Source organism: Aspergillus piperis (genome assembly GCF_003184755.1).
Source record: "Aspergillus piperis CBS 112811 unplaced genomic scaffold BO85scaffold_22, whole genome shotgun sequence".
NCBI lineage: Eukaryota > Fungi > Ascomycota > Eurotiomycetes > Eurotiales > Aspergillaceae > Aspergillus > Aspergillus piperis.
Genome location: NW_020291612.1, coordinates 23742 through 39371, shown reverse-complemented (window position 1 = coordinate 39371; position 15630 = coordinate 23742). Strand labels below are relative to the sequence as shown.

The 15630-nt window shown below is 48.3% G+C and overlaps 7 protein-coding genes across 7 annotated transcripts; 2 read left to right on the top strand and 5 right to left on the bottom strand.

Annotated features, from left to right (window-relative positions):
- Positions 1-1477: 1477 nt before the first annotated feature.
- Positions 1478-2542, bottom strand: BO85DRAFT_452875 (germin family protein). Its single transcript, XM_025660925.1, has 3 exons — positions 2310-2542; positions 2100-2245; positions 1478-2038 (listed from the first exon to the last, which is right to left on the bottom strand). Exons 1-3 carry the CDS (start codon positions 2447-2449, stop codon positions 1617-1619), a joined length of 708 nt encoding a protein of 235 aa, XP_025511558.1. The 5' UTR covers positions 2450-2542; the 3' UTR covers positions 1478-1616.
- Positions 2543-2853: 311 nt separating this feature from the next.
- Positions 2854-5059, top strand: BO85DRAFT_480855 (Zn(II)2Cys6 transcription factor). The gene is made up of 2 exons (XM_025663028.1): positions 2854-3298; positions 3371-5059. The coding sequence occupies exons 1-2, from the start codon at positions 3188-3190 to the stop codon at positions 4946-4948; spliced, it is 1689 nt and encodes a 562-aa protein (XP_025511557.1). The 5' UTR covers positions 2854-3187; the 3' UTR covers positions 4949-5059.
- A 29-nt stretch (positions 5060-5088) lies between these two features.
- Positions 5089-6939, bottom strand: BO85DRAFT_452874 (uncharacterized protein). The gene has a single exon (XM_025660924.1). The coding sequence runs from the start codon at positions 6682-6684 to the stop codon at positions 5320-5322; it is 1365 nt and encodes a 454-aa protein (XP_025511556.1). The 5' UTR covers positions 6685-6939; the 3' UTR covers positions 5089-5319.
- A 915-nt stretch (positions 6940-7854) lies between these two features.
- BO85DRAFT_441962 (PHD finger protein) lies at positions 7855-9042 on the top strand (the record flags this gene model as incomplete). The annotated part of the gene is made up of 2 exons (XM_025658820.1): positions 7855-8107; positions 8174-9042. 2 exons carry the CDS (start codon positions 7855-7857, stop codon positions 9040-9042), a joined length of 1122 nt encoding a protein of 373 aa, XP_025511555.1.
- A 271-nt stretch (positions 9043-9313) lies between these two features.
- Positions 9314-10662, bottom strand: BO85DRAFT_503600 (monocarboxylate permease; the record flags this gene model as incomplete). Its single annotated transcript, XM_025664240.1, has 1 exon — positions 9314-10662. Exon 1 carries the CDS (start codon positions 10592-10594, stop codon positions 9314-9316), a length of 1281 nt encoding a protein of 426 aa, XP_025511554.1. The 5' UTR covers positions 10595-10662.
- A 1163-nt stretch (positions 10663-11825) lies between these two features.
- Positions 11826-13587, bottom strand: BO85DRAFT_405147 (M20 family metallopeptidase). The gene is made up of 5 exons (XM_025657292.1): positions 13391-13587; positions 13155-13332; positions 12497-13073; positions 12274-12417; positions 11826-12218 (listed from the first exon to the last, which is right to left on the bottom strand). The coding sequence occupies exons 1-5, from the start codon at positions 13496-13498 to the stop codon at positions 11969-11971; spliced, it is 1257 nt and encodes a 418-aa protein (XP_025511553.1). The 5' UTR covers positions 13499-13587; the 3' UTR covers positions 11826-11968.
- Positions 13588-13906: 319 nt separating this feature from the next.
- BO85DRAFT_471664 (Zn(II)2Cys6 transcription factor) lies at positions 13907-15630 on the bottom strand (the record flags this gene model as incomplete). The annotated part of the gene is made up of 4 exons (XM_025662491.1): positions 13907-14881; positions 15020-15380; positions 15438-15473; positions 15524-15630. The coding sequence occupies 4 exons, from the start codon at positions 15628-15630 to the stop codon at positions 13907-13909; spliced, it is 1479 nt and encodes a 492-aa protein (XP_025511552.1).

Sequence of the window (15630 nt, the reverse complement as noted above, 5' to 3'; positions counted from 1 at the left end):
TTTCAAAATTTTTTCTTATATAAAATATATTGATATATCTAAAATTACAGATAAAATACACATGTTGTATTATGATAAGATACTAATTATATTTATATAGATTTTTGAGGAGTATTAGATGGTTATTTATATTATTTATAATCTATTTATGCAATATTGAGTTTTTTAGACTTATATTAATTGAGTTACCTTGTGTTCAAAAAGAGTCTTTTCTATAGTATTACCAGATGGGCTGTCCAACCGTGTGGGCCGTCCAACTATTGATTACATTAAAGTAATTTCTATAGTTAATGTAATCAACAGTCAAACAGGCCACACGGTCAGGCAGGCTATCTGGTAATATTATATAAAAGATATCTTTTTAAACATAATATATCTCGACCACCCAGGTCTAGAAGAATTAGATTTCTTCTATATAGATTATAAATAATATAAAAACCCATCTAATATCCCTCAAAAATAAATATAATTTTATTTAGTATCTTATCATAATACAATATGTGTATTTTATATGTATTATATTAGAATTTATTTTTATTATTAAAGTAAAAGATTTAAAAATCTGAAAAAATGATGGAATACTTATTCTTATATATATAATCTATCTATAAAGTTAGAGCTTCATAGAAGTAGTACTGGTCGATATATAATAGAATTAAAAAGACATCTTTTATATGGGATTTCAGGATGGCCCGCCTGACTGTGTGGCCCGTTCAACCGTTGATTATGTTATTAGTAACATATTACACGGTTAACGGAAGTTCAGTATTGTATTTTGGGCTTCCGGGAAACAGCTCGGAAGGTAGACGGACCGCAGCATATCCCGAGTTGGGTTTCGGCCAATCGAACATTTGGGGTACATATTGAATCACAGAGCTGGCTTTCTGCCTTCGCGTATCTCTTCTGGCTGTCTACACTCTCCAGTTACACTGTAGATAATTTATGCCGATTCAGACTATCAGAGAAGTATTTATCACCCTCACAACAGCAAGGACCAGACATCACTCTGTCCGAATAATAACCGTCCTGGACAACCTCAAATCCCTTGAACTCGCCCCGGCACTAAATGTATACTCACCCCCATTAACAGCCCATTGTTGCGCCTCCACATCCCAAAACGACACATCCCGTCTGCGGATCGGAAACGTCACCGTCGACCTCTCCCTGCGAGCCAGCTCCACCCGCTCAAAGCCTCGAAGCTGGTGCACAGGCTGCTTCGCACTCTCGGGATATGATAGGTACAATTGCGGAATCTCAACTCTAGCACTACCACCGGTATTCGTGACGCTGACGCTGACGTTCGCGATAACGTCCCATAGGTTCACTGGTCCACCGACGGATTTCTTTCCTGCAGGGTAGACGGAAAGGGCTTCGATAGATGGGACATTCAGGTCGGTGTAGAAATTTTTGTCACACGGAAAGTGCACTCTTATCGCATTGATATGGACAACCAAGTGCAGCTTACCAATCGCAGAGGTAATACAAACTCAAACTACCATTCCTTTCTAAAAGTATAAAAATCAACACCTACTCTATCTACTCCTGTTCCGGGCATTCTTATCCTCCTTATCTCCCCCCCAACAACCCTTCCAGACATTCACATTCTCACCCCACAATCACCGCTTCGCCATCCCACACTTCGTCAAACACTCCTCCACCTTAATCGCCATATCCGATGGGATGGCTTTCCGAATCTTCTCAATATCATCCCCGGTAATACTCTGCCCAAAGGTCCGTGCAATGACCCCATCACTGAGGGAGAACAGTTGCTCCGCCACCAGGCTCACAGCGAATTCATCAGACGTAAACGCAGCGGTGAAGTTCGCTGGCTCGCAGTCCGGGTTCACTTGCGTGTGGAATGAACCTGCAGGGTAGATGGTCACTTGACCGGGGCGCAGGTCCGTCCGGATAACCCGCTGGCTGCTGTTACTATCAAGAACTCCAGCTTGAGGGACCATTTCGGAGAGAATATGGCCGGAATTTAGAGCAAATAGTTCAGTGGCGCGGGGGTGGAGGTGGAGGAAGCTCATGCTACATGCTATTTGAGGATTAGTTTTGGACTATTTGTTTGATTGCATTTTGATGTGCTGATGTCTTACCTGGAAGTTGTGACATGCTAATAGCGGCGCCGACATCGACGAGTGCTGGCCAGTTCTGGCTTGTGGCTACTGGGATCTGTTCCGTGCCGGTGAAGTTGAAGACAAAGTCGGAGTCATTAGGGAGCAGTTTGTAGCGCTCGATGGCCCTTGTATGATCATTAGAGTCAGATGATTGAAAGTTCGGAATTTGGATTAGGGCAGCGGTCTTACGTATCGGCAAGGCGAAGTTGAGCCGTCAAGCTGAGGTCGGAATTTGAGCGCTTAGCTACCGGGTGCGGTACTGCTCTCGCCTGGAGGACCAGAGCGAGTATGATCGTAAGATCGAAGTACAGAGAGAAAGAGAAAATCATTATGATGTCGTGTTGGTTTTGAGCTTCGAGTTCAATGTCTCAGGAGTAGGGTTGTAGAGCTGATAGATTGTGAAGATGTTGGATGAGGAAGTTGGAATTTCGTACAATCACGCAGGCTGTCGCTGAGATTTATATATTCATGGAAGGTCAAGAGGCTTTTCCTACGTTTTGTCATATTCTGCTACCACATACAAAGCCAAGTCCTAATCTTACACCTTTGATCTCCCTGAGTATCGATTCCAAATCTACACATCACAGCCACTGGTCTCCGAACCATACAAAGTTGTCGCCAAGCTCTCTGTTGGCTGGGCACGGCCACCCCGGCGTATTAGTAATACGCCGCATATTTCATCCATCAATATAACCATCACCTCGTGTTCATGCAGGGTCTTATGCGGGGAGGCGAAGTTCCCGCTGGAGGCCATGCACCTCGTACTCTCACTGCCCAACTTTCTTGGCGAAATCATTCTAGGGCCCGACTCGTTGTCTTCACGGCTGCTCGACTACTGAATAACTCTAATTTCACGGTTAATTACATCGAGCAGAGCCTCACGCTAGACTACCCGCCATGACAAACACTATTAGACTGATGTTCTGCACGGGCGACTTCTCCATTTATGAGGCTGAGTAAACTCAATCTTGTCTTGAGGACTCTTTACTAATACGCCCCAACCGCCCTTCTGGGAAGAATCCCGACTTCTACGGTCCAACATTGTAGCTTAGCGTGCCGTCGGCAATATGACCATCAATAAAACGCTCTCAGATCTCCAAGCGACCGGATATAGGTTGCGCAAGCCACATGAAAAGTCCCGCAATGGCTGTCTCAGGTGCAAGCAGTTACGCAAGAAGGTATTACACAATGCATATGCTGTGATTCCATCCTGCATACTTCAAAACCTTTGGTTCTGATCGTATCACCAGTGCGATGAAGCCAGACCGAAATGCTCGCGATGCACCAGACTGTCGTATACATGTCAATATCAACATCATCCGAGTGCCAGCGGATCGGATACAGAGCTGGGAGACTTCCCAAACTCCGAAATTAAATTCGCAGGATCCGAGTCAATAACAGGGCGTCTTCCGGGCCCCATACCTTCATCCACTGGCCAACTTCCTCTTTCGCCACAATCGAATTGCGAGGAGGATATCCTCAACTTGGATGTGCCCTCCCCGGATCCTCTCAATGCGACAGAGCTCAGTCTCTTAGCCCACTATCTTTCGCACACCAGCCAAACCATCCCGTTCGACTCCCTCGATCTCCACGCTCTATCGGTCGGGGTACCTAATCTCGCCTTCAAATGCAAGGCAGTCATGTCATCCCTGCTAAGCCTGGCGGCAGCATGCAAATGCCACGACATGGCACATGAACACACTCAAAAGCCCCTTGATAACCAAACCGTAACAGAAATTCAAGACCTCCTTGCGTTAGCCGAGCGCCATCATGCGGCATCCCTCCGCCACATCCAAACAACTATGCAAAAAGCCCGGGGCTACGATAACGTCCTCGCCAATGCAGCGTTGATGGTCTTGTACGCCTCGGCTAGTCACTCCATTCGCGTTCATTTAGCAGCTACAGCTAAAGTACATGGGCAACGGCTCCCAACCGAGCTATTACCGCAACATTCGCAATGGATTACGTTCACACGCGCAGCACATACCGCATCTAGCGCTATACTCAATGATATTGTCAACGCGACTGCTGCTGGCAGTATGGTGGATACGGGACCAGAGTCCCATCCGACAATATCAAGCCCTCTATCACCGCAAGACGGTCCATCTCCGACAACGAAGCGCTTATTTCTCCCGCTCGTGGCATCCACCTGTGATCGTGCTCTAAGAAGCCTCCGTAGAAGAGCAGAACGCACAACTGCTGTGCTGCTGCAAGCTCCTGCATCATGTAGCGCGATCGACCAACAACGGGCCCATGCATTACTCGAAACCATAAGTGTTCTGGAGAGCTGCGCATTGGCAGCGCGATCGCCGCGCGCAAGTGCCAATGGGAAGATGGTGTCCGCGACGTCTCCGAATACACAACATACAGCAGGGGTTGAGGGTTCCCGTGCTGTCTCACCATGGGTGGCTCGATACATGATAAATGTTACGTCAATGGAGGCGCCGCAGATTCTTAGGCGGATTATCATGTCTTTTCTCAATAAAGCTCCGACCGAATTTCTCAACATCGTGCAATCGGTTTTGGACTCTCCTACCGCAGAAGCTAGGAATAAAAGTACAACAATACCGGCGTCACCTACAAGCAGGCAGCTATTAGTTCTCACTCCGATGCATGTCCTGACTATGGACATCTTCGCTCATTGGCTGGTCCTGGTCATGTTATTAGATGGGGTGTGGTGGATGAGGGATATTGGACAGTGGGAGCTCAGCCAGGTCATTTCTATGATGAAGACACATAATGTCACTTCCCAGTTAGCTGACACTAACGAAATGTGGTGGCCGGAAAGTATGTACCTAGTCAAGCGAGAGCTTACGCCAGATTCCTAGTAGTGACAGGTGTTGGATTCCAGGGAATGTGTGAAAATGGTATCATATAAGTAGAGCTATTATATATTATCTGCACCACTACTGCAAACTAAATACAGAGCGTTAACCCATATACATGGTGAATTATGAAAGTTGGGTTGTCGTCATGCCTGACGGAGGCCTGCGTCTGGCCTATATGCATATCAGATGCGACTAGACACAACATTTATCTTCCATAAGTGAACGTTTTATGGACATGGTAAGATACATCTGATATTAAGATCAATTGAAGGTATGATAAGAAGGTGTATCTTATCTGGAAATGGTACACTGCAAACAATTCTTATATCGTCGTCGCTGAACGGTCAGGTCAAAACAAATCTATCCAATGACTAGGACCACTCCACAAATCGGACCCTAGTCAGCCATGCACCATCTGGTCCATTAGGCTTCGAGAGCAGAACAACCTGGCGAGTACTTCGAAGATCCTCCGGATGCGTACACGAAGGAATTGTTTCATAGATACGATCCCTATCCTCCGGGACCCTTTCTTGTACGTCCAACGATGACAAATTCGCTTCTTCTAGATCGATTACCAGTTGAGCGATTTTCACTATGATACGTTGATCCCATAGGCCCTCTTGTTTGGTACACCGACTCATCTGTCGGATAGCCTCGCGACGGATAATCGGGTCACGGCACCTGACTGCTGTGTAGTACAGTCCTGTGACGATACGTATTTCAAATGTGAAAATATCCGGGCCGCATTTCGTGGACTTGCGCTCAGTGACATCATCAATATCAATAAGTTGGCCGGCACAGTGAACAAGCTCCGCGAAGGCAGAGTTATAGTTGTCGAAAACGGTTTCCTGTCTGGCCAGACATGTTTCCGTCCATATCCATGAAACGAGATATAATGTACGCAAGAGCAACAGTTCGCGCTGATTGCCTTTCTGGGGGTTTTCTGCATCCTTTGTATAACCTTCCAAGGCCCTTTCCCATGTTTTGTAGTCCTTCCTGAGCTCTTCCTGTTGGGGCTTTAAGTGTGTGCGATCTGTGCGTTCAAATCCTGCAGAACGGACGAACATGAGTGTCTTGTTCATGAGCTTATAGAGTGCGTGTTGAGCCCAATAAGGGTCCGACCAAACGGGCCTTCCTTCTGAGCATCTCACTTGGGGATAAGTAGGCTTGATATCCAAGGCAACCATCGGCCGTCCGTTCATTGCAAGCTGGATATTCAGTCGAAGACTTAATTTCCACAATTCGAGATAAGTCGCGCCTAGTTTACTTCCCAGAGGTTGCAGTTTCCCTATGACGCTCTGAACTATCTTCAGGCTAGCTTCGAGGTGATCTAGGGCTTGCTTGTGATTACCGTTCAACATCTCCAAGCATACAAAAAGGAAACATGTGATGACCAGGAGATCGATTCTAGGGTTTTGCGAAACAAGATACGTCCTCAAATGTCGGATGGCCTCGTTATAATGAAATATAATGAAGCGGTCATTAGCGGCTCGACGCTCCGGAGTGGATGATGGATTCCGCTGTAGCACCAGCGCCCGCTCATGGGCCGCGCTTACTGCCGCCGTGGCATGCCTGACGACCGGCTCGCATTCGCTCAGTTGGGGAAGATGGTGCATCCAGAGATCAGACTCAAATACCCCGGATAGCGCGCGGGCCGTCTGTGAGCAGAAGAAGTACAAATAGTGCCGCTCCTTTTGCGTTCCTGGTCGAAGGACCATGCGATGATCGACGGTCATCATTGGCTTACTGGGGACGACAGGCTGGTGTTTGTTCCCCGGGCGTGATTCATTATATCCATCGCACTTTCTCCCTGTACGCTTGCACTGGTAGCATTCTGGCTTTTGTTCATCGCATTTGACATGTCGAATTCTGGATGATGGGCTGGTTAGTCGGACGATGCTCTTTAGGCGCCCAAGGCTCCGGCTTGTACCTGCAAGTGAGACACCCTGTCCTTGATCTTGGTCCGGATGCTCTTCTTCGCTTGGCCATCATGGAATACGAGGTTTCCACAGGATTAACTTTTGCCAAGCCAGAGGTATATCGGAGGACAATGAAAGCTTATCAGGTAGCAGGGATCCAAGCAACCCATGGCTCACAGCCTCGCCAGTCGTTGATCAGCCTGGTCATCGTCATCACCCCGCCTGCCGTTCTGGGCTAAGCTGATTACTGCCAGCAGAATCACACACCGCCTGTTCTCACAGTTCTGCCTGAGGCTGTTATCTGTTATCATATCTTGCGAAGCTAGATCAACTAGCAGTACAACAGGAAGTAGTAAATCCGACCATGGTTTGAATTTGATTAATTAATAGCGTCCAATCTCGTGGATAAGATGGCCAATACATCTGGAAGACACTCTACCAGGTGAGTTGTCAGGTTCTCAAATGGAGACCAAGATCTGCGTTTGACTGGAAGAAGCCCGAGTCACTTGTGGATGAGAGATGAGATTGAGTATGCCCTTTGTCATCGCGCAATATTAGACTATCAATTGACTAAAGCATAGTCACTTGGGCAGTGGTCTAACAAGCTTTGAGAGATGAGTAACAGCCATGCCGGATTCTTGATTACGTTATTTTACGTAATCACTGAGGAGAAAGACTGCACCTGTTGGAAGACAGTACACCAACACATCCTAAAATCCACGTGTACCCTCAGTATAAATTTGGGTGTATATGGGCTTTAATAGGGCGCTCATTAACTCAAAGACCATCATAGTCTTATGGTTGTTTCGCGATAGATTCGTCTAAGCATGTCTTGAGAAAACGAGGGCGGCCGACCTGGAGTTAGATTTGTCATCAAACCAGTTCACCTGACTCAGCAAGCCTCCGGACGATCCCAACCTACCATTTACCAAAGACAACCCAACAGAGTATATGCAAGGACAGGTATCACATCGCTCATCTAAGGCCATGGCCGTGAGGAAAACGCGTACGGGACGTCTTGCACGTGCTGCACAAGATGAAAGACATTCCGTTCGCTCATCCCTAGTGAAGTCTTCAAGGACCAATCCGACAAGGACTGGCCGTCAGGGGGTGACACTGCAAAGTCTCAACCAGTCTGACGAACCGCTCTTGCCAAGGTTGATGTCATGGTCCGACACCCTTGCAGCGGTTGGAGAGCAATCCCTTGAAACTCAGGTACAAAGATACAAAGAATGGAAACGTGAGTGCATTCCTTTTCGTCTATTGTCTCCTGGCGTCCCCCCTTGTGCTCACTTATGTCCCACAGGAAATGGATCGGCACACGAAGATTACTGCCGCGTTTGTCAAGCGCACGGGGGAAGACTTGAGCCTTGTTCAACCTGCCGGCTCGCGTTCCATGCCGATTGTATTTCAGCAGGTTGGCTGCGCGATTCCCAAGATTCACTTTTTTGTCCAATCTGCGTCCGTCGCGGTTGGCATATCACTCCTCCTACATTGTCACCACCAGCTTCACCACCGCCGGAAGAAAGGAATGATCCAACATCTGCTGCCGCTCCGACTACGTCAGCTCCTCACCCCGACACAAATTCCTCATCCAATACACATCCTCATAGTAGCGCCTCAGACGGGCCCTTGGGCGTCTGTTCAATACAACAAGCTCCAACGGGTGATAGACATGATGTATCAGCGAGTTGCCCTACTACTCCCAAACGACTGTATGAACTCCTTGGCAATGATGATGAAGCTACAGAAGGAAACGGGACATCTCAACGACCGCGACGTCAGCGCAAGTCTCGTTATACGAACCTGCCGACGGAAGTAGATACAGCCCTGTCAGTTCTATACCGAGAACTCGAGTCAAACGAATCCCTTAGGAGAGAAGTAGAGGAACTCCGAAGCGAGAATACCAAATGTAATCAAACTATCAGAATCCGCGATCTTAGTATCATCGCCTTACGCAGAGAACTGGATTATCGGCGGTCTTCGGCTCAGGAGATAGAAACACTGCGTGCAACGGCGACTCAACTCGAGAATGCAAAGAAGGAGATTCAGGAGCTACGGGCAAGGAACGAAGCCCTCAGTGCGGAATTACAAACTTCGAGACATGAGACAGCGGAAGCTCAGGCTCTCGTGCGGGATTGGAAAGCTAAGCTTTCACAACTCATTGGAGATTGAACTTTCTTTTCTTGCATCAAGTTACTAGCGCTCTAATCCATCATACCAAATCATTTCTTGTTTCACTCCTTATCTACTTCCACATATAGCCGCATTCATATTGCCACTCTTTCAGATAAAGTCGAGATCTGCAGATAAACTTGCCCCGTTGATCTGACATGACGAAAGAGACGAAAGAAAGAATCCCACATTCTCAACTAACCCCCAACCAGAGCCAAGAATGCATCGCATTTACTTCCGACACTCACCCAACTGCTCACCCACACAATCTTCACGCCTTCACATCCATTCCCCACCCAACCTTAGCCACCCGCGCCGCCGCAACCGCACACGCACCCAGCAGAATGCTCACACCCGCGAAAATTTGAGCCGCCATATACCTACCTCCATCAGTAGCGATCAACGCCCCTTGAATAGCTGGCCCAGTCAGCGTCGCAAATCCCACAATACTCATGATCATTCCCAGCCTTGTACCAGTGCGATTGAGATCCGGCGTCATGGTCGTTGCCGTGGCGGGAATGAGTGATTGCGCGGCCCCGCCGACAATTCCATACACAACAGCAAATGCATACAGCCCTGCAACAGTACTAACAGCTATCCAGCAGAATATCAAAACTGCACACGAAATACTGATGGGGATTAAGAGGTTCAATCGCCCTGTCCATCGATCACCAATAATACCCGGCGCGATACGTCCAACGATACCAACTCCATTCAACACGAGGATAAGATTCTGTGTATCCTCGACGCCGAGACAGTCTCGGGCAAAGGTGCCAAGGTAAAACCAGGCGAAATACAAGCCCCAGAAGTTGAAAAAGTAGGCTAGCGTGAAGAAGATGAAAGGTGGTTCAGCGAATGCGCCAATCTCGATGAGGGGGCCGGTTGTCCGAGGGGGAAGACGGGGTTTGAAGAAAACAAGACCGAAGATCTGAGTGATCAGCATGAGAAGCCCTGCTGCACGGATTGTCCATCCGAATCCTATCTGGTGGTTATATAGCAATTGGTTGATGAGGACTGGGTATATCAGACCCCCTGTTGCAGCGCCAGAAGCTGCCAAGCCCACTGCAAAGGCTCGGTTTTTCATGAAGTAGGCGGACATGACCGAAAGTCCGGGGTTGAATGTAAGTCCATTGCCGAGACCCATGCATACCGCCTGAGCGAGAAATATCTGCCAGTAGGTTTTGCACACAGAGAGCGTGAAGAGCCCCACGAGCTGAAGGAGGACCCCGAGTGGGTACATGATTCTGAAGTAGCCGGCGTCTGTTGCGCGTCCGGTAAGGGCGCTCATGAAAAAGAGGAGAGATACCTGAACGCTGCCGATCCAGGCGATGGACGATGCTGACTGCGGTAAGGTTTGGGTATATAACTGTTCGAAGACGGAGAAGCTGGTCGTAATTCCCCAGGAGTTGAAGAATACGAAGTGCATGCACACGACTTGGGTCCATGCTTGGAGTCCTCCATCTGGTGGTGGTGGTGGTACGTGTTCTGAGCCATTGCTAGGTTTTCGACAAGATAGGAAGCTGTGTAGCTTCTCTGTCGTAGTTGTATGCATTGTGGACTTGGGAAAGCAGTTTGGTGGGCGGAGATGTGTAAGCAGAAGGTTAGAGGGTCTCAGAACAGAAGAGCTCAGGTAGGGGGTTATGGGAAGTGGAGAGGCTTTGTCTTCAGCCCAAATGTTCAGCCCAGGGCCATAGCTGTAGGGTGATGTGGGACGATTACCAATCACCCACAGACGACGCGAATGCCTCGGTTTCCTACATGGGTACTACTACTATGTAAGATTTGTCACGTATGATTGCCGATACACTTGCCGTTGTCGTTACGGGAGCTGGATAAGAGCTTGAGTTTCAGTGTCGATCAGTCTGGAATGTGACGGCCGACGCACTTTATCTTTGTTCTTAATTGACCCCTTGGTTCAAACAATTTCAGGATTATAATTTAGTTAAACACGTATAATGGTCCGTGACAAGGCGCAACCAACCATTCCCTTTCCGAAAACAAGCTGTTCCGAACCATCTTAAACAGGCCAGTAGGATATGTGTACTGCTTAGGCAATACTACAGCTCAATTGCACGTCCGTCATGCTATAAGACCTGTTTGTACATAGGATATAGCAGATCTACATAAAACCAAGAATCACAAAGAGCCGATTCTCAATACCTGTGCGACTATTAGGAACGGTTCTGGCTTCGATACTCTCAGCGATAGCCGACAGCTAGTGTGTAATATAACAGCGCGGTTGCCCGAGTTGGGCTTCGGCGCGCCGTTCTATAAAGATAGTCCCATACAAAAGGCTATACATTTCCGTGATCGGGCCCATCAAATCGAGCATTATATTAAAGCTGCTCTCCTCACCTCTCGACAAAGCCTGCTGCAGCATGTATTACCCGGGAAACTAGAAGAAGTACAGTACTATGCAATATCGAACTTGATGGATAATCATCCTGCGCGTTGGAAGTCATGTGACTAGCACAGCTCCTGCTGACAAATTTAAGGGTCCCTCGGCAATCCATTCCAGCGCAGTTGGCACATTTTTTCCAGCTTTAACGGGAAAAGGCTGTCTTATACGACACATGTTTAGGAATATTCTTGCAGAATATAGTATTCAATCAATGCAAAAGCCAATCTTCTCGTCAAGTAAGTAAAGGCAGTCATTTTGTATAAAGCGCCTGAAATCTACGAGTTGGTCTCCCCAGTCGACACATACTTGCTTACCAATCACCCGCAAAAGCAAGGGACTGTAACGATGAACAAATATTACACGTATCAACCGCGGTTGCAATCAAGCCGATAGAAAACTTCGAATTGTACAGTGTTCGCAATTTTCTGCACTCCAAATCTGCCAGTAACTGCTCAACATGGTATGTGACGCGTAACGGTATGCTAGTTATCCTTCAAGAACCCGTTCCCTTCAGCTATAGCCTAATCACTCAGACAACCGCCCAGCTTCCTTCATTGCCGCCCTGAATTCATCTTTCATCTTTTGAGCAAAATTATCATTCGTCAATACATCCAGAGTAATGAGCGCGTTGGCCTTTCCAGCCCGAAGCGCCTCTGTATGCGCAACATGACCTTTTGCGGTCTCGAGGAAACCAATGGAGTGTGGGAGATCAGGTGCTTTAATGTCGAAGAAGGCTTGGATGCCCGGGCAAATGTACGAGCAGCTTCCGAAGTCGCTATATCGTAGTTAGCTTCTGCTGGACATGCCAAAGGGAGGAAGGAAAGACGGACGAGCTTCCTGCCGAGTCATGCACTGTTCTAGCTTCTTTCAAAGGCACCATCTGCTCTGGTTGTAAGCCCAGATGCTGCAGCATATATTGTCTGTATTGCTCTGCGAGAGTATCGTTTGTCACCACGTCCTCGTAGAGTGCAAACCTGCCACAGTTAGCACAACGATCACTAATATCACACCAAACTAATCAGAACAACCAATGGGAAAAGAAAGAACACTCACCACTCCATCTCAACTCTACACCCCGTCGCCCCCGCCGCGCCATGAAACACCCCCTCAACCCTCTCCCTCAACGCCTCGACCTCTTTAACCGTCTCAGCCCGGACACTAAATAATCCCTCCGCATAATCTGGGATCAAATTCGCCACCTTTCCAGCCTCCAGGATACACCCCTGAATACTCTCACTTTTCTGGATATGCTGTCTCAACAACGCAATCCCATTATATGCCTGCACAATCGCATCGCACGCATTTATTCCCGTCCAGGGGCCCGCCGCCGCATGTGCAGACCTGCCATAGAACTTGGCGCGCAGTTTCCATGACGCCTTAGTACAGCATACCGGAGTGCTAAAATCTGCCATGCCGTGCGTCATCACGCAGGAGTCGAAGCCCTTCCATGCACCGTTCTGTGCCATCAGCCATTTACCGCCTTGGGACTCTTCCGCCGGGGTACCCATTACGACGACGGTGCCGGGGAGGTTGTGCGTTTTGATCATGTGTTCGATGGCGACGGCGGAGGCGAGGGCCGAGGTTGCGATTAGGTTGTGGCCGCAGGCGTGGCCGATGTTGGGGAGGGCGTCTATTGGGGGTGGGGTAGGTGGTTAGTGTGCGTTGTAGTTGAGGGTAGCGCATGAAAAAGGGTAATTAATTGAAAGTGCACCATATTCTGCATTGAAGCAGACGGTTCGACCGCCCTCTTTGACGGAGAATCGTGCTTCAAAAGCGGTTTCGATCCCGTAGACACCGCGCTGAACGGTCCAGCCGCGGTTTTCGAGCCAGTCAGAAAGTAGTTTACTTGCTTTGACTTCTTGAAAAGCGATCTCAGGGTTATTGAATATCTAGTCGTTTTGAAACCGTCAATATTGTTCGGAGTGAACCGTATGGTGGAGTAGTGACCTCGAGATTCAGCTTGCGTAGCTCCTCGCTGGCATCGTCGATGACCTTGCCTATTTCGTTGATCACCTCAATCGATTGGAGAGGGTAGCTGGGTATCTGTTGAGCCATTTTTATTAGAGTCTGCACGTATTTTTTCGTCCGAATCGATTGAAGTAGAATAGGTTGTCTAGAGGCTGTTGGTTGACTTTATAGCTGCATCATCGCGAGCGGGGAATTGCGGGGAAGCCAGCGGAAAGTCAAGGCGATAAGACCGATAAAGCCTGATAACCGCGTGGCTTATCTGATAGATGGCCAGATAACAGAGGCTTGCGCGGGCCGAATGCCGATGGTTCCGCTATCATCAGCAGAAAATTATCAACATGACAGCTGGCCAGATTGAGTGAATATTCGAATATTTCTGAATAACAGTAGACGCTTGTCTGAAAACAGTCATACATCATGGTCAAATTTTAGAATCGTTGTGGGTATAGAATATGCCGTTTGCTATCAAGTAAGCAATGGGAAAGGACTATGCAGCTACCATGTCTTATGGAACGTGAACCATTTTCCTTCTGAACCCCGTCTCTGCTCTCCAGCTGTTCTCAACAGTATAGCAACTTTTTGATACGAGACATCTTTGCATTGTATCTTTGTCACCCGATGATCAGCACACACCCATGGTCCCTCACTGCACGACCCCGGTGGGGAAGTCTGGCATGCGGTCCTTTCGAGTCCAGTAAGCGTCTCCCCGAGTTTCAGAGCTAACATGGTACCGCACATGCCTTCGCGACGTGGGTAGAGTCTCATGAGTTCCAGCGCCCGTTCTCGAATTGTCGGTTCACGGCAACGAACCCCGATCAGGAACAGGGTCTCTGTCACTGTACTCTCTACACTGAAGTGCTGTTTTGCTGGTTTCGAACCTGTATCGGACTTTTCTGCCAAGGGGTTGTTCAAGCCTTCGAGAATGCTGCTTGCTAGATCAAGCATCTGCGCGTAATCCTCGATAAACTCGTCGTGGGCGAGGTCGCCCTTCGTTGGGTCTAATGACAGCATCACTTTGGCGTAAGAACGGCGTAGGTAGAGAACGTTCGCGGCTATGGTGCCCCTTTCATGGGGTGAAACGGCAAGATATGTTTCCAGTTTAGATTTCCACTGACGAAACTCATGAAGACAATCATCCTTCTTCGCAAGCGCTTCAGGTGCAGATATATCAATGCCGCTTGTAAGAAGCTTCAATGCGTTGTTGTTGACCTTGACCTCCAGGGAGACGTGTGCTTCATCGAGGGACGTAAAACACCCTTCAAAGGCAGGTAATTCGAATTGGGTTGTCCAAGGCACTGGCAATCCTTGAACTAGAAAAATCTGGCGGACCTGACTGTCGAGTTGGGCTAGAAGAAGTATCACGGAAGATATAGCCTCAGACGCATGGGAATGGGTCTGGAAATCTCTATTCCACTGCTGACATAAAACCATAGCGCTGGCAACATGTGCCATAGCCTGTGAATGAAACCCCTGCAAGCTTAGTAGGCAGATGAATATCACACATGTCGCTAAAATGACCATTTTATCGTGTGTTGTCAAACGCGGCTTCGACGTCAACTCCCGTAAGGACTGTATGGATTTGGTATGTTGCTGTAGGCCCAATCGCACCCTGGCCGTACTACAAGCCCTTGTGATTGCAAGTGGCGCCACATCCTCCAGGAAGTCTCTATGCAAGGAAGCCAGCGCGGTAATAGCATGCCAGAGGGCCGGATAGGAGTAAGAAACCTGCAGCAAGGTGTATGACCAAAATCCCGAATTGAAAAAACCTGTCAAGGTGGGAGCAGTGACTACTTGAAAGTAGTGAAAATGTTCATGGTCTATTGGCTTATCGCCAATAAAGCTCCACGCCGATGGTACCTGCAGCATGCCATGTGGTTGGGCTGACTCGGCCTTGCGGCGGATGATCTGCTTGGCGCGCGGGTCTTGGTATCCATCGCATTTCCGACCAGTAGATGTGCATCTCTGACAACTATATTACGGGCGTGTCAATGGATACGGTTCAGGCAAGTGAGTCGATCTTACACACCTCGGCTTGGTTTCGTCGCATTTGACATGCCGGATTCTGTCGAGTCAGTAATTTCACCCACCCGTAAATGACAGAAGCCGTTATACCTGCAGGTTATGCACCCTGTTTTCGTCCTTGTGACCCATCGCTTCTTTCGTTGTTTACCAGATTGGTTGAGCCGTGAAGCGAGCTCCTGAGGAGATGCTGATGACAT